The following is a 26324-nucleotide window of genomic DNA, read 5'->3' as shown; positions in this document are numbered from 1 at the left end:
CCCCAGGGCCAGGCAGGGATCACAGGGCCCAGATGTACGGTGCGGCAGCCTCCCTGGGGCCTGGCTGGCCGGCCAGAATTGCTGCAAGGTCAGGAAAAGTTACTGTCACAGTTCAGTTTGCACTTGATTATCCCAGATGGTGCGGCCTAATATGCTAATGAGTTTGTGACCTAATATGTTAATATTAGGGGATGTGGTCTAATATGCTACTGAGTTCCTGCTGGGCTTTTTCTACAAAAAAAGCCCTGGACCTAGGCATTTGCCTAGGGAGGCGGGCTTGGGGTGTGTGTGTGTCAGATTAGGCTCTCCCCACATGACTTCAAATAGAAAAACAATTATTTGCATTAATTTTTCTGGCCTGAATCATTCTCCCTCAGCAGAGAACGGTTTTTAAGTTGATAATTTTTTATGGCCCACGAATGATGTTATAAATATCCATATGGCCCTTGGCAGAAAAAAGGTTCCCCACTCCTGCCTTAAGTAAAACCAGCCAGACAAAAGAAAAAATCAGTCCATGGATTGTCAATAACTGAATAGCTTAAATTTAAAACAAGAGTTTAACATGGTATTTGAGGCAGTGTTAACTCATCTAAAATGAATTCCCCTGCTCTTCTCTAGCGGCTTTGCCTGTTCTATCATAGCAGCTCTTCTCACGCATTCACTTGTCTTATCTCGTTCCATCTGGGGCTATAATCAAAGTTTTGACTTGTTAGAAATGAGATTTTAATGATTGCATTATAACTATATTTTGACTTTTCAATGTTTTAAGAGTGTTGTAACCCACTCTGACCTTGCTATGTGGGGAGAGAGGGCTAGTAATCAAGCAGACAAACAAAGAGATTAAAAAATCAGCCCCTTGCTGAAATCCTGGATGAATAGAAGCAGAAACACTCTTGGTTTAAAATGGGACTACCACAGACAGACAGACAGCGGTTAATTTGCTTACACTCACTTTTGGGCTCAGAGTTCATTGATGCTTTCAGGTGATCACAATTTAGCATCTGATGGCGGAGTCTGAAATGGGAAGAAAAATGGGTGAAACCACCATCCTTTTTTAAGCCTTGTAAAAATATTTAGTTGTTCTTAAAAAGTGTGTTCTATTTTTACACCTGCACAGTGGGCCCTAGCATGGAAACACTGGCTGCGTGAGTGTTTGCCCTGCAAGGGCAGGGGGTGAACACCAAGAGGGGGAAGCTGAGGTGTTTGTCTCCTCGAGGGTGTGGAAGATTCCTGAAAAAGCGCTTTCTGAGGAGAAAAAGACTGTGGAGACAGAGAAAGGCAGCTGGTGGAAGAGTGGCCATCTTTTGGAATAAACCTTCAATTCTGAGATAGTTCGTGGCTTCTCAGAGACTGTGAGGGAAAGTGGCTATTTGGTGATTGTAAGGAAAAGTGAGAGAAGACAATGTATCCAGGGAAAGAAACTCAGATTTTATGTAAAAGCGATGCCCAGATATGTAAATTCCTTCGCTTGTTGGATTCTAGTGTTATCAGTGGACCACTGGCATAAAGGAGGATTCCTTTTCTTCTGAAAGTGTATTTTCCAGTGAAATAAAGTGCTTGTGCAACGTCTCTTATTTCTTCAGTGAAAAGTGCCGAAGATGGAATCTTGAATTGAAGGTGGTCTGAGGCGTCCGATTCAAGATTCCATATTTGGAACTATTCACTGAAGAAATAACAGAGATATTACACAAGCACTTTATTGAACTGGAATATTTCACCCCGCTGTGCTGGAAATAATTGCACTGGAAAAGGATGTGGAATTGTCTTTGAATGTACTTTGTGGGATTGGTAATGAAATAAGTATATTTCTTTATTAGTAATTTGGCTATGGTCTTTTTTTTTTCTTTTCTTTTTTTGCTTTTTACTAGTTTCCAGAACCTGACAATGTAGGGACCACTAATCAGGCAGTTTTCAGATGAAAAAAGGGTTACTTTTTTTGGGGGGGAGGGGACACATTTTAAATGTCCTATATAGGTAAAGATATCTTTTTTTTTAAATGCTGTCTTTTATATATAAAGCTGGAATCATGGTCTTCCAAAGTAATCAAAACAAAGTGAATTTTCTGAGATGTGTCCTTAAAAAGCTGTCTATGGATTTAAATAGACAGAGGGAAGCAGACTCCTGGAAAGTTGGAAACGTCTCATCAGTAACAGACTGAAATATCAATCATTTATGTTGCATAACTATCTATATCAAGACTTTTTTGTCGAAAAAGCCCAGCAGAAACTCATTTGCATATTAGGCCACACCCCCTGATACCGAGCCAGCCGAAACTGCACTCCTGTGTGTTCCCGCTCAAAAAAAGCCCTGATCTATATCAAAAATATCCTACAAGAATCTGTGGCTGGTTTATTTACCCTGAATTAAATTTGAATCTGAGCTCTTCGATCAAAGTCATATAACACAGTTAATGTATGTTGGAAATAATTTGACTAGATTGGTTTCGATCAATTTGTAATGATAGTCTTTTTGAATTGCTGGAACATGCCCCGATTGTTAATATCACACACCCAGAAAAACTTAAGAATTGCTTACCTTTGAGGGAAAGCATTTCATCCATAAAACTTCTCTTGTCTACCAAGATGGGAAACAGGGAGACAGAAATGGAAGACAGGTCATTCTTGATCAAATTTACACAGGCAAATTTGTTCAGTCTAGAGAAAAATGTAGAAGAGTCTAATACCTTCCTGTCCAGAAGAGTCCCAAACAGCAAGATAAAACCCCCCTAAAATATGCACAAATGGAAAACAGAGAAAATTAGGCTGTTGCTTAAAGTGAGCACTTCACACTACATTGGTGCTTTAGAAATATATTGGAATATAGTCGGCTGAGACATCTGAAGGCCTGGAAACCACAACTCAGCCCATCAATCATATGTTCTTCCCTGCGAGGATAAGCCTCCTAAGTTTTGCTGAGACTACAAGGGCCAGACAAGCCATGGAATGCAAATTCTGGTCTTCGTTTGAATCCAGGTTGTAGGATTCAAGATGTAGATGCAAGCCCAGCATGTGGGAGTAGGCCACGTAGGCAGCTGGCTAGGGTGCCACGCCCCACACGCCAGCTGGCCAGCAGCATCTTTCCCCTGCCCGAGACTTGAGCAGAGGAAAGAGGCAGCTTGGCCTTGCTCCCAGGCTGCCTTCCAAAGATTTGGATGAAGGAATAGAGGGAACGCTTATTAAATTTGCAGATGATACGAAATTGGGAGGGGTTGCAGACACAGAAGAAGACAGAAACAGGATACAGGATGACCTTGACAGGCTAGAAAACTGGGCTAAAATCAATAAAATGAATTTTAACAGGGATAAATGTAAAGTTCTGCATTTAGGTAGGAAAAATCCAGTGCATGGTTATAGAATTGGGGAGACTTGTCTTAGCAGTAGTATGTGAGAAAAGGATCTAAGGGTCTTAGTGGATCATACACTGAACATGAGTCAACAGTGTGATGCGGTGGCTAAAAAGGCAAATGCAATTTTGGGCTGTATCAACAGAAGTACAGTGTCCAGATCACATAGGCTTCCCAATCCCCAGGTCCCAGTGGGGGATCTCCTGGTTTTACAAGTTTCCCCCCACCCCCCAGCCAGCTAGCCGGCGGGGGAAGCCCCACCCCCTACAGCCCCCACAGCTCTAGATCTCTGGCAGTTTTAGGGAATAATGGGGAATTGATCCGCGGATATCAGGGGCTCTAGGGGAGCTGTGTTTTGAGGTAGAGGCACCAAATTTTCAGTATAGCATCTAGTGCCTCTTCTCAAAATACCCCGCAAGTTTCAAAACGATTGGACCAGGGAGTCCAATTCTATGAGCCCCCAAAGAAGGTGCCCCTATCCTTCATTATTTCCTGTGGAAGGAAGGCATCTAAAAAGGTGTGCTGTCCCTTTCAATGTGATGGCCAGAACTCCCTTGGAGTTCAATAATGCTTGTCACACCCTTGCTCCTGGCTCTGCCCCCAATGTCTCCTGGCTCCACCCCCAAAGTCTCCTGGCTCCATCCCCAAAGTCCCCAGATATTTCTTGAATTGGACTTGGCAACCCTAAGATCACGTGAGGTGATGGTATCGCTTTACTCTGCTCTGGTAAGACCTCACCTGGAGTATTGTGTCCAGTTTGGGGCACCACATTTTAAGAAGGATATAGACAAGCTGGAACGGGTCCAGAGGAGGGCGACGAAGGTGGTGGAGACCAAGTCCTATGAGGAAAGGTTGAAGGAGCTGGGCATGTTTAGCCTGGAGAGGAGGCGGCTGAGAGGTGATATGATCACCATCTTCAAGTCTTTTTCTAGCAGGAGCTCCTCTGAATATTAGGCCATGCCCCCCTGATGTAGCCAATCCTCCTGGAGCTTACAGTTGGCCCTGTACTAAGAGCCCTCTAAGCTCTTGGAGGATTGGCTACATCAGGGGGGGCATGGCCTAATAGGCAGAGGAGCTCCTTCTAGAAAAAGAGCCCTGATTAGTATTCCTACAAAGCAGGGAGGGAACCATTTAGCCACTAAGTGGCCATCTTCAAACAAAATTGAACCCTTAACCTACATCTCTCCAGATTCTACAGCCTTTCCTTATAGTATGTGAGGACCAGTGTTCCCTCTAAGCTGAGTTAGTGTGAGCTAGCTCAGAGATTTTTAGCCTTCAGCTCACACATTTTTGTCTTTGTTCAGGAAGGCTGACCCCAGAGCACACTGATTTGTGCAGTAACTCACAACTTTAATGCCAGTAGCTTACAAAGTAGAATTTTTGCTCACAAGACTCTGCAGCTTAGAGGGAATATTGGCAAGGACTCAGTCCTTCAGGCACCATAAGCCCAAGCTCTTTAGGGCCTTAAAAGTAAGAACCAGAACTTTGAATTGGGCCCAGAAATGGATGTACAGATCTTTCATAACAGGGATGTGAACAAGAACATAAGAACATAAGGGAAGGCATGTTGGATCAAGCCAATGGCCCATTAAGTTCAACACTCTGTGTCACACAGTGGCCAAAAAACCCCAGGTGCCATCAGGAGGTCTACCAGTGGAGCCAGGACACTAGAAGCCCTCCCACTGTGCCTCACTGCCCCAGACAGAGAGTTCCAACGATAAGCTGTAGCTAATAGCCACTGATGGACCTGTGCTCCATATTTTTATCCAATCCTCTCTTGAAGCTGGCTATGCTTGTAGCTGCCACCACCTCCTGTGGCAGTGAATTCCATGTGCTAATCACCCTTTGGGTGAAGAAGTACTTCCTTTTATCAGTTCTAACTCGACTGCTCAGCAATTTCATTGAATGTCCATGAGTTCTCGTATTGTGAGAAAGGAAGAAAAGTACTACTTGGTTTACCTGGAATGAATTGAGCAATGAAAACACAATGTGGAAATCCAGCCTATCATTATGGACAATTAGCAGTCCAAATACCCAGGTGAGTCCCAGCAATGGGGTCAGGAGCACGAGGTTTTTGCCAACTCTGATCACCGTGACTAGGTCTTGTGTGTTCGAGCGATTCCCAACAGAAGATCTTCCCGATTTGGCAAGGACAACAAACACCACAACCAGGTTGACGCCAATGATAAGGAAAGCTGGTATTATAAACGCCAAGAGGGCTCTGCTCTCATTCCAGTTCAACCAGCAGGTATTGTCTCTCAGATAGACTTTCCTTGGTTCAGTGATCATCACAGTGAGAAGTGCAATGACTGTGGGACAGCCGTAACCAATGCAGAAAGCCAGGGCCAACAAGGCAGACTTTCTCAGGTGCCAGAAAATGGCTAACAGACCGTACAAAATCAAGAGTCCCAAAGCCAGCATCCAGAAAAACAAGGCGAGGTAGAAAAAGTGCACAAAGAACGTGGCGGTGACACACCCTTCATGCTTTTTGGGCAAGTCAGTCATGATATGCACTACGATGAACAGAATATCTGCGATGAGAAGGGAGACCGCTATGTTCACCAGGCAAACGTGACGCATGTAGGAGAGATGGGTTTGGGTTACCTGGCGCCAGACAGCTGCCTCAATGGCTAGGCATAGGAGCAAGCTGCAGATTGAGACAGCCAAGCCCACATGTGTGATGTAATGCAAGGCAGGATGATTGACATTAACGGAGGACATGAGAATCGAAAATGATTGGAGCTGATCAGGCTGGTATTGGCAGCGGCAGGTCGCAGTGGCTGTGGCAGAACTCTCTTTTTCCAGTTCGCAGGCAGTTTTATCCCATATTTGGTAGGCCGAGCGCCAGGCAACGCACACGACATTTGCTGTTTTATTCATTTTTTCGAACGTGAGGGAAACTTTTTCTAGCGCTTTTGGCAATGCGACTGACAACACCATCCCATTCAACGAGATGCTGCCAGGGAGGGTTTTTTCAAGAATAGGCCCAAGGGTTGGCATGGCAACGGTGATGATCTGGGAGTCTGCCGGCAACAGCTGAAGCTCTTCCCTCAGGAGTGAGACTGCCCCCTTGAGGCGACTTTTAGAATCATTAAACCCAAAGGAAAGCGTAAAAGTCTTCTCTGGAGTGTTTTTATCGATTTTGGCGCCTTTGGTCTCGATGAAGGGATCAGAGACATCCAGAGGGCTGTTTCGAATCTTAAGATTCCTGGCAAATGAAACCACAGATTTCATCAAAGTGGAACTGGCGTTTTTGTCACTCACAAAAGCCCATTCGGGAAGGATGCTGCCCTTGAGAATGTGGTTGGCCATTTTGCTGTAGCTCTGCAACAGGGAGAGAGAAAAAGGTCTGATGTTCTTCAGAACAAGTTGGAGAGTCATATTTGTATGCCACACTTTCTCCAATGAGCTCAAGGTAGTGATGAAACCTTATAGATGGCATCCCCAGCATGATGCCATAGGCAACATGGCATCTGCTAACACATTTCCTGATACAGTTGCCAGGTCCCCTCTTTGTCACAGTGGGGAAATTTGGGGAGTGTTCAGGACACCACATGCGACATCCCCAACACAATGGCATTACCCGGAAGTGATGTCATAGTGTCAGGGATGTCAGAGGTGACACTCTGGTTTGGGGGCAAAACTCTACAGAGTTTGCCCAAAAACCAGAGTGTCACCATGTGACATCCCTGATGCAATGACATCACCCAGTGCAATGATGTCACTGTTTGGGTGGGGTTTCCCCAGTGGTGAGGGAACCCCACTGGGACCTAGGTGCTGGCAACCCTATTTCCTGGTGCCCTTCAAGTGTTTGTAGAAAGTGGGCAGGACCAGGTGGGGCTTGTGTCCAACAGGGCTTCTGGTTGGTTGTGAAGATTAAAAGGCATCCTGTTAAACAGAGCTTGTGCCTAGCCTGACATTTTGTGATTGGCTCTGCCTCCTGTGGCAGCCATTTTGTTATTATGTGTCAGGGTTCCAAAGGCTTAGATGGCTGGGACTCCCTGCCTTCTGAATTTCATAATCTGTGGACTTGCAAGAAATGCCTGGCCATCTCTTAATGGTCCTGTATGCTTCTGACTTGAGAATTCTTCTCCAGTTCAAACTCTACTTCAAGCTGGAGATGTACTCCTCTCCTTAGTCTTCCTTCCTTCCCACCTGTTTACCTGGCTGCTACGGTCTGTTACTAGTGGCAACAGTGACATGAGACAGAAGTCCCACCTTCCAGTGATCCCATTGGTGGGTAACGCTGGAATCACATCCCCACTGAGCCCTCTCTCCTACAGATATGAAGCTGACTTCTGAATCAGACCACTGATCCATCAAGGTCAGTATTGTCTCCTGGCAGCAGCTCCCCAGGGTCTCTGTAAGAGGATTCCCACATCACCTGCTATCTGATCCTTTCAACTGGAGCTGCTGGGGATTGAATGCGGGACCTTCTGCATGCCAGGCAGATGCTCTATCACTGAGCCACAGATGCTCCCAAAGGAGATGGACTTGTAAACCTGCAGGATGGGCACACACATGAAGCTACCTTATATGACTTTTTCCTCTTAGTTGCAAACCTCCTGAAGATCTTCCAGAATTACAACTGTTTTCCAGGTGACAGAGATCAGTTCCCTTAGAGTCAAGGGTTGCTTTGGAGGTTGGACTCTATGACACTGTGCCCTGATGAAGTCCCCCCCCCTTCTCGAAAACTCCACTCTTCCCCCCCCAAAAAAAACCACCAGAAATTTCACAATCTGGAGCTGGCAACCTTCGTTCAAGCCCATAGCTGAACAGAATGCTAGAACTGCTGGGCGCATAACCTGTTGGGATTAACTGCTATAGTTAGGCCAGTTCCCACTAGTTAGCAGAGTGCTTAAATAAAACTACAATGCGGGACCATCTCTGATCAGTTCAAGGAAGGCAGTTCTCAGTTTCTTTTGAAACTTCCCAAAGGCGTGAGTTGACCTCAAGGGCTTTCCGTGCAGAATTGTTACACCACATCAGACAGTGAATAAATTCTGCCTTGTCTGAGAAAATCAGATGCAAATGGCCCTTCAGTTTGGTGTAGTGGTTAAGTGTGCGGACTCTTATCTGGGAGAACCGGGTTTGATTCCCCACTCCTCCACTTGCACCTGCTAGCATGGCCTTGGGTCAGCCATAGCTCTGGCAGAGGCTGTCCTTGAAAGGGCAGCTGCTGTGAGAGCCCTCTCCAGCCCCACCCACCTCACAGGGTGTCTGTTGTGGGGGAGGAAGGTAAAGGAGATTGTGAGCTGCTCTGAGACTCTTCGGAGTGGAGGGCGGGATATAAATCCAATATCATCTTCTTCTTCTTCTTCTTCTTCTTCTTCTTGGGAAGATCACTACGCTCGACAGACCACTGCACCAAACTGGCACTAAACCGCTGTAGCACCTTGTAGCAGACTAACATAATTTGTGGCAGGGGAGGAGTTTTCATGAGTCACCATACCCTGCCACAAATTTTGTTTGTCTTTAAAGTGCTACTAAACTCTTGCTCTGTTCTACTGCTGCAGAGGAATTAACGAGGCTACCCATCTTGAGCTATCACACTCTAGCTGTATCTGAGGAAGAGAGCAGTGACTCACAAAAGTTCCTACCCTGCCGCAAATTGTGCTAGTCTCTAAGGTTCTGCTGGACTCTTGTTCTTTTCTACAGCTACAGGAAGACTAACATGGCGGCTACCCATCTAGGTCAAATAGTGTCACTTTTTAAAGTAATCAAGGCATTTTTAAATGCAAGATCTGTCTCTATTATGCACATGGGTTTTTTCTAGCTTCCCATCCTAATTGTAACAGGATGATGGACAGAATTGCTTTCAAATTTGGGGCAGGGGTGGCCAAACTGTGGCTCGGGAGCCACGTGTGGCCCTTTCACACATATTGTGTGGTTCTCAAAGCCCCCACTGCCCTGTCAGCTGACTAGGAGAAGGCATTTCTCTCTTTAAATCATGTCTCCAAGCCAAGTCAGCTAGCAGCTTGGAAAATGCATGTAAAGTTAAAGTTGCTTTCTTTCCACCTTTCCCTCCCCCTCCTTGTATTTTCCTTTCTTCCTGTCTTGTGGCTGTCAAACGTCTGATGTTTATTCTACGTGGCTCTTACGTTAAGCAAGTTAGACCATCCCTGATTTAGGGCATCCAGCAATTTGTCCTCATCAGAAAAGACCAGAATGTTACCAACATGCTATGCAATTCACAGGTGTGAGCCTTTCTTATGAAACCGACCTTCAGTTTTGCGGTGGTGACATTTGTAGAAAAGTTTGACGAAATGGTTTTTAGCAACGTCACAACACCAACGATGTCTCCTGCTTTGGGCTCTTCCTTGAGGACGCTGTTAGTTATACAAGAGAAATCAGCAGGACAGAACTGTCCATCTCTTCCTCCTAACGTTGAAAACGTATTCACATCAGGTCCTGGTCTGGAAATCCTCTAGAAAAGAGAAGGGCATTCCAGTGAGAGCAGGGCTCACTTTGTAGCAGAAACTCCTTTGCACATTAGACCCCATTCCCCTGATGTAGCCAATCCTCCAAGAGTTTACAGGGCTCTTCTTGCACGGCCTACTGTAAGCTCCAGGAGGATTGGCTACATCATGGGTGTGTGGCCTAATATGCAAAGGAGTTCCTGTTACAAAAAAAACCCTGAGTGAGAGCATGCACGATGCACCAGGGCACCAGAGACTACACAGCAGCACCTGCTAAGAAGCTCAGAGACCTCCTCCAATGACCCTGCTTGGCTGGCGATGGGGAATTTGACTATTTTTGTTCCATTTCTCTACGAATTTATAAGATGTGCTTTCCACTTTAGAAAGCCTCCAAAGCATAAACTGACAGAATAAAATCAAGAAATTAAAAAAAAAGAAAAACAGGAACAGACTCAAGTTACAATCAGATGAACTCCAGGAAGACAAGAAAAACCATCAAGATGGCTTCTGGTGGGTAGCCATCTTGGTCTGCAGTGGAAGAGCAAAAGTTGAGTCCAATAGGGCCTTCAAGACCAACAAAGTTTTTCCAGGGGAAGAGCATTCAAGAGTTAAAGCTCTCTGTCATACAAGTAGGAGACTCCCTGAGCCCGTATAACCCAGGCAGAAGGTGAGAGGGGCACTGACAATAAGGGAATCAGGATGCAAAGGTAAAATTCAAAATAAAATCAGCTTGATTAGAGTCAGGAAGAAGCTTGATTAGAGTCAGGAAGAAATGCTTAGGGGATGGTGTGGAGAGAGAGCGAGACTTTGATTCTCTTCTTCTTTATGGACAGGAAAGGTAAATAGGGCTGTATCTAGACTTCCTTGCTACTTAGACCACCAGACTTCCAGGTGAATTGAACACATGAAGCTGCCTTATACTGATTTAGACCTTCAGTTCCTGACCTGTGTAGCCCAGGCTGGCCCGATCCCGTTAAATCTCGGAAGTTAATCTGGGTCGGCCTTCACTAGTATTTGGAAGGGCAACCTCCAAGGAATAGCAGGGTCATGACACAGAGGCAGGCAATGGCAAACCACCTCTGAAATGTTTCTTGCCTTAAAAACAAGTCTAGCTCACCACCTAGTGGCACATAACACTAAAAGGAACTAGAACATCTGATTGCCAGACAATCTTAGGATCTCCTGGCTATTCAACACATACAATGCCGTACAATAATTATTAATTATTATTAGACCTCAGTCCATCAGGGTCTTCTAATAATACTGAATGTATATACTTCTTTTAAAAAGTAATCTTTAAAAAATCCTTTTTTAAACAGTAAATTATTGATCTATAACTGATTAAAGCTTATCTCTGTAATTAAATGTGTAACTTGGTAGCTTGGTATATGATACTACTGAATGATAGATTTACATAAAGCCTCATGGGTTTGAGTTGTGACTATTTTTTTTAAGTATAACAAATGCCAGTATGAAAACTTGATAATGGCTCTTATGAGGTTACTTATACTCTACAGTAGATCAAATTGATAATATAGGCTAACAATATTAAGTAAAATAAAATATAGATAAAAGCTTTAATAGGAGGCTATACTGGACCTCTAAATAGCACAAAATTTTATATACATATATCCAGGGGTCATTTTGTAGAAAAATAGGTGGTGGAGCTCATCCAGGGATTGTTATGCAGCTGCACCTACTACTCAATGGACAAGGCAGGTGGGGAGGAGGAGGGGGAACTCTCAGAAAGGTTCAGGAGCTGTGCTCCTGTGAACTCCCGCTGAATCCAACTGAGCTCCCGCTGAATCATACATACATACACACTTTCTCATGAAGTACTGTCATGTTATTATGCTAATATATCATGCTAAACTACTTTTCTTACATTTTTGTATACCGAATAAGAAATATCTTCAGTATTTGTGTTAGTAAAACTGCCCATTTATTGTCTACTTGGGTAATTAAATTGAAACTTATTTAATATATGTTTCTCCCATTTTCCCCTTCTGTACTCTCATTGAAAATTTAAAATAAATATTTAAATGACAAAAAAAAAAGTAATCCTCCCAACCTAAAGCATCCCACCACACCCAACAGTTACAGAATCTAATAAAAGGGACTTTGGGGGATCAGTTTGACCCCCCAGTCAACTTGGGGGAAAATCCTCCACTGGAAGAAACTTGGTAGGTCAGCTGAATTGCTTCGGAAAGCACTTAGCAGCAATGATTACTTGAACCAGAATTGTTCGTATTCTAAAAAAAGAAACTATTGTTCTTTAAACAGAAGGGCCCCAAAGTTACATGTCAAAAATACTGAGGTGGAGCAAATCCATGTTCCTGGCGCCATGCACCCTCTGGCTCCATCATGACCACAGCCCTGAAGGTAAATGTGAGACAAAGTTTATCTAGCAGGACACTCCTCAGAACGACTAAAAGTATGGAAATGACAGAGTATATCAGCACACAGCACTAACCTGGAGAAGCGATTGGATATTCAAACGGGTGCATGTCTCTGTTGACTCCTCCCACTGTCCTCTCAGACAAACAAAAGTCATTGTTCCATTGAAGGGTTGTTTACAGAGCTTGGTGCAGTCCTTTCCACTGATGGAACAATCACCCACACATTCCTCTAAAACAGGGGTGGCCAAAGTTGCTTAACATAAGAGCCACATAAAATAAACGTCAGATGTTTGAGAGCCGCAAGACATGAACAAATATTACATACAAGTCTTTGTTAAAACTCTTAATACGTTCTTTGCACAGAAAGATAAAATACATATGTATGTACTTTATAACATGGCCTTGCTAGAAGGAGACTTAAAAAAACAAAATACCTGGGAATAACAGTCCCATAAAACCAGCATAGGGAAAGGTTAAGGAATTGTTTTTTGGCACCAGTGGGAGATGGAAAGACACATGTATAATATAAAACACTGACCCCTGTTTGCATCCGTTTGTATCTCTCTTTGCCTTGACACCAAGGTTAATAAATACAGCTTCTACAAAAGCTATGAAACTAAGGGGGAACCCTGTGCTGCTTCTATAATTCCATCCTTCCTTCCAGTGGCTCCTTCAGCTCTTGCGTTCTCTTTCCCCACTCTAGGGATGCGGTCACACTCACCATTAAATCCATCTGCAATGCGCCTCTATTATAATCCACACAACCAATTTCCCGATCAGACAACAGCCAGGCTCCCGTTCTATCCCATGTGGGTCCCGTCGCTGGTTGATCAGAGTGCTCTACCGGACCTCATTTCATGAGACGTCAATCTGCATTAGCGCAGGCGCAGTGATGCCCGCTATCTGCACTATCGAGCAGATTCAGCGTCTCCTCCCTTCTCCACGAGAGACCTCACACACCCACCATGACCTCATTCTCAAGGGCGGGGATGCACGTCGCTTTTAAATGGGTCGGATCACTAACAGTTTTGCTAGTCCGTTGGCACTAATTTTCCAGCACAAGCACTATGCGTGCAGAAAAAAACCCCAGGAATTCAAATCAGTTCACATTTAGTTCACATCTAGTTTCAAAAGTGAGTTTTGTTTCCGGACATAGGGGTGGGTAAACAATTTATCGAGCCAACATTCGCTCGCTCATTCACTGGTGCAGTGATATCACTTGAAGGGGGCTTTGGGAGGGAAGCAGTGGTGCGCTTCTGACGAGTCGCCAACGATGGAGCGTTTAAACAGAGAAATTCCACTCAGGAACCGTCAGAAGAATTTTGTTCCAGATTTAAAGCAGTATCAAATTAGTCCGTGCCCCAGTCGTCTCAACGCGGGACTCGAACGAGCTAACCACCATTCACAGATGCTGACGTTTGGACAACCACTTAAAATCCGACATGCTTCTGGACTCCACTTATGCCCGTAGCGGGATTTTCTGAACGTCTGACCTCACCCTAGGTCTCCAGGCGACCTCTGTGGTGGAGGAGAAGAGCTGCCTATTTTCCCCTCCTTTCCTGCTTCACAGATGGCAGAAATAGTCACCTATCTATGAGTCAGTGCTCAGAGGCTAACTGAGGTCCTGATGCTAAGTATGCTTACTCGAGAGTAAGCCTGTGTTAAGTTCCTCCTGGATCTCCAGGAGCCACACAATATATGTGGAAGAGTCACATGTGGCTCCCGAGTCACAGTTTGGCCACCTCTGCTCGACAATAACATTAATGGAAGGCTACACCAGTTGGTTTGATGTTCAGCATCATTTGAAAACAATTCCACATCATCCTCTATATGATGTCCTTGAAGATGGTGATCATATCACCTCTCAGCTGCCTCCTCTCCATGCTAAACATCCCCAGCTCCTTCAACCTTTCCTCATAGGACTTGGTCTCCAGACCCCTCACCATTTCATCACCATCCTCTGGACCTGTTCAAAAAGTCGTCTGCATACCTCAAAACCTTCCCGTGTTCTTCCTCAGTTCTAGCACTTTCATCATGAGGGGGACCAAGGAACAAAATATGGGATAGTTTTGGAAATTCCATTACATTGGCAGACCTCACCTGTTTATATCTTAACAGGTATTTATAGGGTTTTAGCCTACAAATTCTCCTTCAAGTGTTATCTACTCAGACTGGTAGTGGCTCTCCAGGGTCTCTGACAGAGCTCATTCACATCACCTACTGCCAGGGCCAGCTCACAGGAGTAGGCCAGGTAGGTTGCTGCCTAGGGCACCACATGGCCTACAGGGGCACTGCTGGGCACCCCCTTTCCCGTTGCTCTCGGCTTTCCCAGTCTGTGCAGACCCGGGAAGCTGAGAGCGGTGGGGCAATGCATTGGCATGTGCTCTCCTCTGAGCCTGCCTTACTTTGCAAGGGAAGGCAGGCTTGGAGGAGAGCATGCCCTACCCTGCCACTCTCAGCTTCCTGAGTCTGCACAGATCCAGGAAGCTGAGAGTGGCAGGGTGGTGTCATGTGTGCTCCTCAGAGCCTGCCTTTGGTGGGCTCTGAAGAGCTCACAGGTCACCACCCCACCCTCAGATTCCCAGGTCTGTCCAGGGTGGGGTCAGGGCCTAGGGCTCCAGGAACTCTAGTGCCAGGCCTGCCTTCTGCCAGACCTTTGGAGATACCAGGGATTGAACCTGGGACCTTCTGCATGCCATGCAGATGCTCTTCCACTGAGCCACAACCCCTCTCTAAACTGATTCAAAACAACCCATTACACTATGAACATGGGTACTGCCATATGTTACAGTACGCACAGTATTGTTAGTGAAATAACATGCAAGCATTTGGAAGCTATCCTACTAGGGTTGCCAAGTCCCCTGTGACCTCCGGCAGGGGACTGTTTCCACGCACGCTTTACGCATGCAACACTATCATGTCACCCAAGAGTGATGCCATTGTGCTGGTGATGTCACGCGCTGGCTGCTCTAGGCATTTCTGGAAAAACTCTATGGTTTTCCCAGACGCTCTAGCATTTTGGGAGGTAAAAACTCTATGGTACCTATTGCACCATAGAGTTTTCCCTCCCAAAATGCTAGAGCATCCGGGAAAACTGAAGAGTTTTCCTGGAAACGCCTACAGTAGCCGGCACACAATGTCGCCGGCGTGATGACATCACTCGCAGGTGACGTCATCTCGCTGGCAACGTTGGGGGAGGTTCTCCCCACCAGCCCAATGTGGGCTGGCGGGTTGCAAACCTCTCGGTGGGAGAGCCATGGGGGCTTGGCACCCCTATATCCTACGCAGATTTATTCAGAGGCAAGTACCATTTTATTGCATGGGGGTTCCTTCCAGGAACATGCTGTTCAAATTGCAGTGTCTGTCCTTGTAAACAGCTTCCCGTTTACAATGCAAACAATGCAGCTCCCCCTGCAAGACTGAGTCAATTGGCTGTACTTGTTCGAGGGTATGCCCGTATTGCCTAAGGTGTACTACGGGTGTTGTACAAGGTTGGCTGGTGGAAAAGACCAAAATGGACTGGAGAAAGGTAGGCTTGAACCATTTAAATAAAACCTTTAAGGAAAAGAAATAATGCTTATAATTGTGGTGAGGAACCAGGGCCTCTGACCCTCCAAGACACTTAGAACTGCAGTAGTACCTGGTTGACGTCCGCCCTTCTGGAAAATGTTGGAGTCCTGAAAGGTAATTCAAAGGATAAACGGATGAAATAGGCTGGATGTGAACAATTCACTCCAAATCAACTCATCAGCATGTGGAATGTTTGAGTTCTAGAATGTCAGGCAAACAATGTGTTCTCCTAGAACTGCCAATCTCCAGGTGGGACCTGGAGACCTTCCTTTATTACAACTTATCTCCAAGTGACAAAAATCAGTTCATCTGGAGAAAATGGCCACTTTTGAAGGTGGACTCTATGGTATTATACCCCATTGAAGTCCTTCCCCTCCCCAAACCCCACCCTCCTCAGCTCCCCCCAAAATCTCCAGATATTTCTCAACCTGAAATTGGCAACTCTATCATTCCCCCTTCAACCGCCATTTCTGGTCCATCGCAGGAATATCTTAAGATGGTGCTTTATTTTACAAAGAATAACCAAAAAGATACACTGACTCCCACAAGCAGGACTTTTTTGGGGGGGGACGGGGACATGGTGGAATGGAGTTCTGGAATCTCTTTGTGGAAACAAAATTCTAAAAAAAAAAAAAATGCTTAAAAGTTCATGAGGGGCACCTGTGTGCTTCTCCTTCATTTCCCTCTTGAGAGTTCTGGCACTTCTTTTTCCAGAAAAAAAGCCTTGTCCTCAAGCATTGGACCATGGGTTGAAAGCTTTTTGGTGTAGTGGTTAAGTGTGCGGACTCTTATCTGGGAGTACCGGGTTTGATTCCCCACTCCTCCACTTGCAGCTGCTGGAATGGCCTTGGGTCAGCCATAGCTCTGGCAGAGGGTGTCCTTGAAAGGGCAGCTGCTGTGAGAGCCCTCTCAGCCCCAACCACATCACGGGGTGTCTGTTGTTGGGGGAGAAGATATAGGAGATTGTGAGCCATCTGAGACTCTGTGATTCGGAGTGGAGGGCAGGATATATATCCAATATCATCTTCTTCTTGTGTCTGCTGGAAATTGTGTGCCTGCACATGGATAAGAATTTCCATAGCCACTCAACTGGCAAAATCTAGTTTTGAGGTAACCTTGTGACAATACATTACAAGCTGAGGAACAGGAAGTCCAATGGCAGTATTAGCGTACTTGAGTGAGAGATTTATGTTATCTTTGCAGTGCAGTTCTCCCTCTGTTTCAAAACAAATGGGCAAAAAATGAACTGAATAGTCCCATTTATTGATATAACAAAAACGAACCAGAACACCAATGAACAATTCATTTCATTCGTTCACATGATGACATCGTATTATCCACTTGCCCCTGCTGGAATGGCCTTGGGTCAGCCATAGCTCTCGCAGAAGTTGTCTTTGAAAGGGCAGCTGCTGTAAGAGCTCTCTCAGCCCAACATACCTCACAGGGTGTCTGTTGGGGGGCGGGGGGAGGAAGGTAAAGGAGATTGTGACTGCTCTGAGACTCTAAGATTCAGAGTATAGGGCGGGATATAAATCCAATATCATCTTCTTCTTCTCTTTGCATTATAAAAATGCCAAAAGCGACTCACAACAAAACAATTAAAACACAAATCAATAAAAGTTCAAAAGCATAAAACACAAAAGGTTTTAAGAGTCTACAGATAATAAAAAAACAGCCATAGGAAAAGCATAGAAAATCAATTTAAAATGTACATCAAAACAAACAAACAAAAAACTGTGAACAAGGAAAGTATTTAAAGATACATTTATATATATTCTCTGTCAGATTAATGGAAAGTAATTGAGTGAAAGAAGAAAGAAATGCCTGCAATTCATGAACTTTTCCAGTAGAATTGTAGATGGTTTTTAAAGCTGGCTGTGAGGATAGATTTCTTGATGCCTCAGTCAACTACACCCGCATCAAGATTTTATTACCGGAACAGTTTTGTTCTGATGAAAACTATAGCAGAAAGAGCTACAACAGTGTGGTACTCCAGGCCACGCTGTGGACTCCACAAAACTGTTCCTGGACATCCCATATATGCCAGGCAACCACAGTACTTCCCTCACCCAAGTAGGCACCTCATGAGAGGCCAAGGCCATCTGCAAGCCGTCTGCCAGTTTACCTTCTTCAGGTCATCATACTCCTGCCTCCATGGCTCCTGGAACTTCACATGAGTCTTAACATGGACCCCCTGAGGAAACATCAGTCAGCGATTCAGATCCATTTGCCTTACAACAAAATGGCCAGACAATACATGCCAGGGCAACCAGTGGTGGACTGGGTCTAAAAATATTGGTTGCCAGGAGGTAAAGAAGTTCTATTACATTGGAACTTCTGTTATATTTTCAAGCTACTAAAAGATCATTAACATTTTAAACATGTCGTCTAATGTTTAAGGGGGCCCACCTCATCAGGGACTCATAGGGCCCACTTGCCACCGGGCAAGCGGACACCTTGGCTAGGCTTGCCAATCCCCAGGCCCCAGCGGGGGTTCTTCCGCTTTCCCAGGCTGCTTCCCGCCCCCAGTCAGCTGGCCGGCGGGGGGAAGCCCCGCCCCCAAAGCCACCATGTGACTTTCCCCCTCCGGAAGGCTCCAGTCTCCGCTTAGAAAGGCTTCCTCTTGGGATGGTGTCTGTGTTACTTTGAAGAAGCTGGCTGCAACTCGTGAGTAGGCTTTTGCTTTTGACATGTACTGGCTGCAACTCGTGACTCACTTCAGAGTCGCCAGAAATGGGGGGGGGCGGGGGGGAGAGGAGAACGTCTGCTGAGCGCTTCGTTATTCCCCATGTGGAGATCGATTTTCATAGGGTATAATGGGGAATTGATCTGGAGGTTTCAGGGGCTCTGGGGGAGCTGTTTTTTGAGGTAGAGGCACTGAATTTTCAGTATAGTATCTAGTGCCTCTCCCCAAAATACCCCCCAAGTTTCAAAACAATTGGACCAGGGGGTCCAATTCTATGAGCCCCAAAAGAAGGTGCCCCTATCCTTCATGATTTCCTATGGAAGGAAGACATTTAAAAAGATGTGCTGTCCCTTTAAATGTGATGGCCAGAACTCCCTTAGAATTCAATTATGCTCGTCACACCCTTGTTCTTGGCTCCGCCCCTAATGTCTCCTGGCTCCACCCCCAAAGTCTCCTGGCTCCACCCCCAAAGTCCCCAGATATTTCTTGCATTGGACTTGGCAACCCTAACCTTGGGCAGTCTGCCACTGAGGACAACCACAGTGCTTCCCTCACCCAAGCAGGCCCCTCATGAGAGGCCAAGGCCATCTGCAAGCCGTCTGCCAGTTTACCTTCTTCAGGTCGTCATACTCCTGTCTCCATGGCTCCTGGAACTCCACCTCAGCCTTAACGTGGATCCCCTGAGGAAACATCAGTCAGGTGATTCAGATCCATTTGCAGGGCCGGATTAAACTCTGTGGAGGCTCCTAGGCAGTCAAAACTTTGGGCCCCCCCCTTGAAAATTATCTCAGAGTTGGAGCACCCGCCCTGCCGCCTGCGGCCCCTGCTGCAGCCTCCAAGCACCTTCTCAAAAGCCCCTTTGACAACGCTGTGGGGGAGACGTAGAGAGAAGCAAACTTGGTGACAACCCCAGCAGCAGCCGCGCCAGGCAAGCCGGGCAAAGAGGGGCTCCGTCGCTGGCTGTGCATACAGGCTGGGAGGGCTGCAAGCAGGGAGGAAACCAGGGGGAGGGAAGTCAGCCCAGGGCCCCTATATAATAATAAATTTATTTATATTTATAAATTTATTTATTTATTTTATTTATTTATATTTATATCCCGCCCTCCCCGCCTAGGCGTGGGGGCCCATAGACCAGTGTCTACTTGGCCTAATTGTTAATCCAGCCCTGTCCATTTGCCTAAGAAAAGAATGGCCAGACGACAGCCGCCGCCACAAATTCCTTCAGAATCGACACTTCAGGGACTCCAAATATTCTAATATTAAGAACAGTCTTTGTGGTGTGTTACGTGCCTGTAATTAGGTGCAGTGATTTTTCATAAGGCAGTGCAGACTCACGATTTATAAAAGATACATGAAGTAGAACGAAGGATGAAGGGAAAGTGTTGTTGAAGGGACTCAGCCCTCAAAGGTCGCCATGAGGAGATCCTTCCTAAAGTGCTCTTGAAATGTCATAAGCAAAGATACAATTTTATTTATTTTAGCATACTTATATCCCACCCTCCCCTGATGGGCTCAGGGGGCCTTGTATCTTTGAAATGTCATAAGTAAGGTTGCCAGTCCCCAGTTGAGGGCGGGGGATTCCCTGGTTTGGAGGCTTCAGGGTCATGAGAAAGCAGAGGGGTGTGTGTGAAGGGAGGGAAATGTCTGCTGGCCACTCCATTATTTCCTAAGGAGACCGATTCCCATAGGGAATAATGAAGAATTGATCCATGGGTATCTGGGGCTTTGGGGGGGGCTGTTTTTTGAGGTATAGGCACCAAAGTTTCACTATAGCATCCACTGCCTTTCTTCAAAACACCCCCAAAGTTTCAAAAAGATTGGACTAAGTGGTCCAATTCTATAAGCCCCAAAAGAAGCTGCCCCTATCCTTCATTATTTCCAATGGAGGAAGGCATTTAAAAAGTGTGCGGTCCCTTTAAATGTGATTGCCAGAACTCCCTTTGGAGATCAATTATGCTTGTCGCAACCTTGCTGCTGGCTCCACCCCTGATGTCTCCTGGCTCCACCCTCAAAGCTCCCAGATATTTTTTGAATTGGGTCTGGTAACCTTAGTCATAAGCGAAGATCAAAGTGCATCAAGATACCAGGTGCGGCCTCTTTAACATTCCTTAAGATGGATATCGTATTCGCGCTAAATCCTAATGATAGTCTACAGACATGACTTTCCAAATACATAAGATTGTCATCTTCATGTATGAAGACTGTTGAGTGTTTGAGAACAAAGGCCAGCAAAAACTGGAGTTAATCAGCTAAAGACAGAGAAGAGATCTGAGGGGAAACAGAAGCAATTTCTTATCAGCTCTGGGATCATTCCAAGATAGTTACTGGTTACAGACATAGCTTTAAACAGAACCTATTCACTCTGAGAAGAAAAGTATTTACATTATGAAGAGTCTTCAGCATGGAACCAAAGTTTCTGCTGATGTTTTGAACCTCCGGCTTTTTTTTTGTAGCAGGAACTCCTTTGCATATTAGGCCACACACCCCTGATGTAACCAATCCTCCTGGAGCTTACAGTAGGCCCAAGAGCCTTGTAATGCCCAAGAGCCTTGTAAGCTCTTGGAGGATTGGCTACATCAGGGGTGTGCGGCTTAATATGCAAAGGAGTTCCTGCTACTATAAAAGCCCCGTGAACCTCTCATCGCCTGGCACCAAGCAAAGCAACAAAAAGGGCACACACCAACAAACTGTGATTCAGAGTTTTTCTCTCTCTTTCGCCATGGGCCAGTGGTTCCTTAGCCCCAACAAACTTGAATGCACACCTCTCCTATCTACTTCCTCCAAGCAGGAGAAGTCACTTTGCATATTAGGCCACACCTTCCTAATGTAGCCAATCCTCCAAGAGCTTCCAGGGCTCTTTGTACAGGGCCTGCTATAATCTCCTGGAGGATTGGTTTCATCATGGGTGTGTGGCCTAATATGCAAAGGAGTTCCTGCTACAAAGAAAGCCCTGTAGAGAACAGTGGAAATAACAGAAAAACCACCGGAAGCAATGAGATTTACACGGAAATGTGTATAAATACACTTTAGTGCAAGCTTAAATGAAACTTAAACAAAACAAAAGTAAGGAACACTGAGCTTTCAACATATGAATTTTCCCACAGTCTTTCAGTAGCCCTGTAAATCAGCTTCCTTCGAGTAGACTCAGTTGTGGGTGAACGCTTTTTCCCTCAGTGTCCGATGTTCTCCCAACGTTACACAGAGCCTCAGCTCAATTTTTTTAACATAGGTCTACGCATGTTCTCATCAGTTGCTGCCAGCAGTGATTGAAACCGTGAGGAGTCCTTTCATAAGCGGTTCCTTCCTTACTCTCTCTGCATCGTTAGGAGTCGGGCACTGAGGGGAAAAAGCGTTCACCCACAACTGAGTCTACTCGAAGGAAGCCGAATTTTCTGTTATTTCCATTGATCACGCTGGTTCCAGTTGTTTTGATCATTACTAATATCTGCAGAGAACAGTGGCTGTTCGTGCCTTGCTGTTCCCAGCCCTTAGGGAAAGGAGCGACCCGTCTCTATCTCTACATTAGTTGATGCAAAATTAAAAAAATTAGCTGATTTTATTGTAATTCATTAGTGCGGCTGGAACTTCATATAATAAATAAATGTCAAATAAATGTATCCTTCTTAATTGTGGAGTGCTAAAGCAATTAATTAAGAGCCCCATGGCTAAGGTTGCTAAGTCCTTTTGTACCATAGACTTTTGTATCATAGAGTTTCCCTCCCAAATTGCTAGTGTGTCCGGGAAAACCATAGAGTTTTCCTGGAAGCTCCTAGAGCAGCCAGTGTGTGATGTTGCCAGTGTGATATCACCTGCGACTAATGGCATCGCGCTGCCAACGTTGGGAGGGAATCCCCCCACCGGCCTAATGTGGGATAGGGGGTTGGGAACCTCCTGAGTGGGAGAACCACTTGGCAGCCCTACCCATGACGCAGAGTGTTAAAGCTGCAGTCCTGCAGTCCTAAGCTCTGCTCACGACCTGAGTTCGATCCCTGGCGGAAGCTGGGTTTTCAGGTAGCCGGCTCGAGGTCGACTCAGCCTTCCATCCTTCCGAGGTCGGTAAAATGAGGACCCAGCTTGCTGGGGGAAAGCGTAGATGACTGGGGAAGGCAATGGCAAGCCACCCCGTAACGAAAAGTCGGCTAAGAAAATGTCATGATGTGACATCACCCATGGGTCAGTAACCACTCGGTGCTTGCACAGGGGACTACCTTTACCTATATACTAAGAGCAATGAACTGAAACCCTGGTGTTATGCTCTGTCTGTCTCTTCTCAAACATGGAGGTAACTAACTTTTAGTTATGGATGGAGGACACATTTGCACATCTGTCTCCTATTTATTTGCTTCACTGTTTAACCCCCACCAGAATTAAACCCAAAGAAGTGGGGACCTCATAAACCGAACTTGTTATTCCTGTTTGCATCTATCAAAACATCTTCATTATGCTGTATGGTAATTTGCTGTTCGACCGCTTCCTATATGTATGCCTTGGTAACTTCCATTTCAATATGTCTGAAGAAGTGGGCGTGCCATCAAAAGCTTATACCAAGAATAAAACTTTCTTGGCCTTAAAGGCGCCAGTGGACTCAGACTTTGTTCTGCTGCTTCAGACCAGCACAGCTGCCCACCTGGATTTAGGTTTGCTACCCCGGCATACCTTGAAGATAATCCACCCAGTGCTGCAACAACATTATCATGAGGCCTCCTCGGTGTCATGATATTGCTCTCGCGTAACTGTGATGCTGGCTCAACCTATGCTAGGGTTGCCAATCCCCAGGTGGGGGCAGGGGATCCCCTGGTTTGGAGGCCCTCCCCCCACTTCAGGGTCATCAGAAAGCGGGGGGGGGGATGTCTGCTGGGCACTCCATTATTCCTTATGGAGACCGATTCCCTTAAGGTGAATTGATCTGCGGGTATCAGGGGCTCGGGGGTGGGCTGTTTTTTTAGATAGAGGCACCAAATGTGCAGCACAGCATTCATTGCCTCTCCCCAAAATACCCCCCACGTTTCAAAAAGATTGGACCAGGGGATCCAGTTCTATGAGCCCCAAAAGAAGATGCCCCTATCCTTCATTATTTCCTATGGAGGGAAGGCATTTAAAAGGTGTGCAGTGGTCACTTTAAATTTGATGGCCAGAACTCCCTTTGGAGTTCCGTTGTGCTTGTCACGACCTTGCTCCTGACTCCACCCCCAAAGTCTCCTGGCTCTACCCCCAAAGTCCCCAGATATTTCTTGAACTGGACTTGGCAACCCTAGCCTATGCCGTTCAATTCTGTCCATGTTTCACCGTAGTTTAATTTAATTTAATTTTTAGATTTATACCCCGCCCTATCCCGCAAGTGGGCTCAGTGCGGCTCACAACAATAAAACAACAGAGTTAAAACAATACCAAAAAAGGTATTCCAGGAAGCCCCACCAAACAATGGGCACATCCACAAACCAATTGCCCTTTCATCACAACCCCTCCAGCCTAGAAATAGCAGCTCTCCAGCAGCCCTGGCCCCACTCAACGCACAGCAGCCAAGAAGGGCAGAGCGCCTGCTCCGGCTGCAACGCCACTGAGGATGTTCTCCGCAGCTGAGAACGAAACGTCTGGAAGAAAAACTTTCTCCAGTAGAACAAGGCACTTGAGCCCAAAAGATTCTACAAACCCTAATACCAAAAAACCCCAGACATTACAAAACAGGAGCAGCACAGTAAACAGTCTTACAGACATAGGCAGTAAACGGCATATTCCATAATATGCATTTTTAAAAGCTCGCTTGAATGGTCTTCATGGCTTGCTGCACTGGGGATCGTAAGGTTGGTGGAAAGGGGACCCAAAAGTGTTTCAGAGGGTAGACATGTCGGTCCACAGCAGCAGAGTGTCAAGATCCCTTTCCACGTTCTGGTTTGTTAAACTATTTTAAGCTGCTTGCTTGATTTGCAGATATTGTGCCTAGCTAGTATCAAAACTAAGCCAGCCCCCACGGATACACCAGCACAAGCTGGTTCATTAAGGTTAAGAGATATCTGGTGTCGTACATAACTGGTTTTCTTTACTTTTCCTGTGAGAACTAATTGCCTAGCTGAGGCACGCCTTTTCCTGCTTGAATTCTGGTGGAACGGTAACGATTGCAGATAAAGTTATCTAACTTGGGTATACCTTGCCCCTCCTCAATTTAGACACTTTCCTTGGAAGTGTCTCATCTATCATTCAAAATAAACGCTTATCCTGATCACATGGAGAGTGTCTTTTATTGAAGATAGCGGTAGAGTTGACACAGAGCTAGCTTTGAGTCCAGGAGAACCTTAGAGTCCGACAAGCAGGGGTGGAATTCTAGCAGGGACTCCTTTGCATATTAGGCCACGCACCCCTGATGGAGCCAATCCTCCAAGAGCTTACAAAAAAAGAGCCTTGCAAGCTCTTGGAGGATTGGCTACATCGGGGGGGGCGTGGCCTACTATGCAAAGGAGCTCCTGCTAGAATTCCACCCCTGCCGGCGACAAGAGACCCTTCATGTATCATTTTATGATATAATTTTCATCTATGTGTCTCTGCATATAAGTACTGGCCTGAAGTGGTACTCAGAGGACAACATATGAACATATGAAGCTGCCTTATACTGAATCAGACCTTTGGTCCATCAAAGTCAGTATTGTCTTCTCAGACCGGCAGCGGCTCTCCAGGGTCTCAAGATGAGGTTTTTTCACACCTATTTGCCTGGAGATGCCGGGGATTACTTACTTTTCCTTTGATCTGTGGTTCACCCAAGGAAATCCAAGCAGCACAAAAGATAACCAGTGAGTGGCGTATTATCTGCTGTGCAATCATGCTGGGCGATCACATTTAGGTTCTTTTCTCTGAAAGAAATATATATATATATTTAAAAATCACACTGGATCTGTTGGGAAAAGGATGTAGTACCGTCAGTGGAAGAACTCCTGATGAAAAAATCTGAGATAGCGGAAATAGATATTTTAACAGAACTCTTAAGAGAAAATGGCAAAAATGAGATAAAAGAACTTTGGAAGTCATTTTACAATTGACTGGAGAAGAAGTAGGCTCTGTAACTTTTTTTCATTACTTTATTTTGTATCTATTTTTTACTGGTGAAAGGAGATGGTGGTGTGGACACTGTTATATTAATGATTAATAATGACAAAAGGAGCCGGAATAGAATAATTATGTGATTGCAGACTTTCAGAAATGATTTAATGATGTCTTATGGAATTTCAGGTGAAAATATTAAGTGAAAGATAGAATGGAACACTGTATAGTGAAAATGATTTTTTTCTTTCTTCGTTTTCTCTTTTCCCCTTTAAAAAAAACCAATAAAATGCTATTGACACACAAAAAGCAGACTAGATCTGTAACTAAACGTTATTTACACACACGTTAGGGTTGCCAATCCCCAGGTGGGGGCAGGGGAAACCCCGGTTTGGAGGCCCTCCTCCCGCTTCAGGGTCATCAAAATTTGTGGGGAGAAAGGGAAATATCTGCTGGGCACTCTATTATTCCCTAAGGAGATCGATTCCCATAGGGTATAATGGAAAATTGATCTGTGGGTATCTGGGGCTCGGGGAGGGAGGGGTTGTAGAGGCACCAAATTTGCAGCATAGAATTCAATGCCTCTCCCTAAAATACCCTCCAAGTGTCAAAAGGATTGGATGAGGGGGTCCAATTCTATGAGCCCCAAAAGAAGGTGCCCCTATCCTTCATTATTTCCAGTGGAGGGAAGGCATTTAAAAGGTGTGCAGTCCCTATAAATTGGATGGCCAGAACACCCTTTGGAGTTCAATTATGCTTGTCACACCCTTGCTTTTTGCTCCACACCCAAAGTCCCCAGATATTTCTTGGACTTAGCAACCCTAACACGCACACGTGTGTGTGTGTGTATTGGAGGATCATACCTCTATCCTGCTACT

At 45.5% G+C, this 26324-nt stretch overlaps 1 protein-coding gene across 1 annotated transcript; it reads right to left on the bottom strand.

The window, feature by feature from the left end:
• Positions 1–987: 987 nt before the first annotated feature.
• On the bottom strand, positions 988–25230 carry ADGRF4 (adhesion G protein-coupled receptor F4). Its single transcript, XM_060258818.1, has 8 exons — positions 25110–25230; positions 22600–22608; positions 12236–12390; positions 9567–9770; positions 5303–6667; positions 2684–2725; positions 2536–2574; positions 988–1014 (listed from the first exon to the last, which is right to left on the bottom strand). The coding sequence occupies exons 1-8, from the start codon at positions 25228–25230 to the stop codon at positions 988–990; spliced, it is 1962 nt and encodes a 653-aa protein (XP_060114801.1).
• Positions 25231–26324: the final 1094 nt, after the last annotated feature.

This window comes from Heteronotia binoei, chromosome 1, assembly GCF_032191835.1.
Source record: "Heteronotia binoei isolate CCM8104 ecotype False Entrance Well chromosome 1, APGP_CSIRO_Hbin_v1, whole genome shotgun sequence".
Lineage (NCBI taxonomy): Eukaryota > Metazoa > Chordata > Lepidosauria > Squamata > Gekkonidae > Heteronotia > Heteronotia binoei.
Note: the sequence above shows the minus strand (reverse complement) of the source record. Positions and strands in the feature narration are given on the sequence as shown.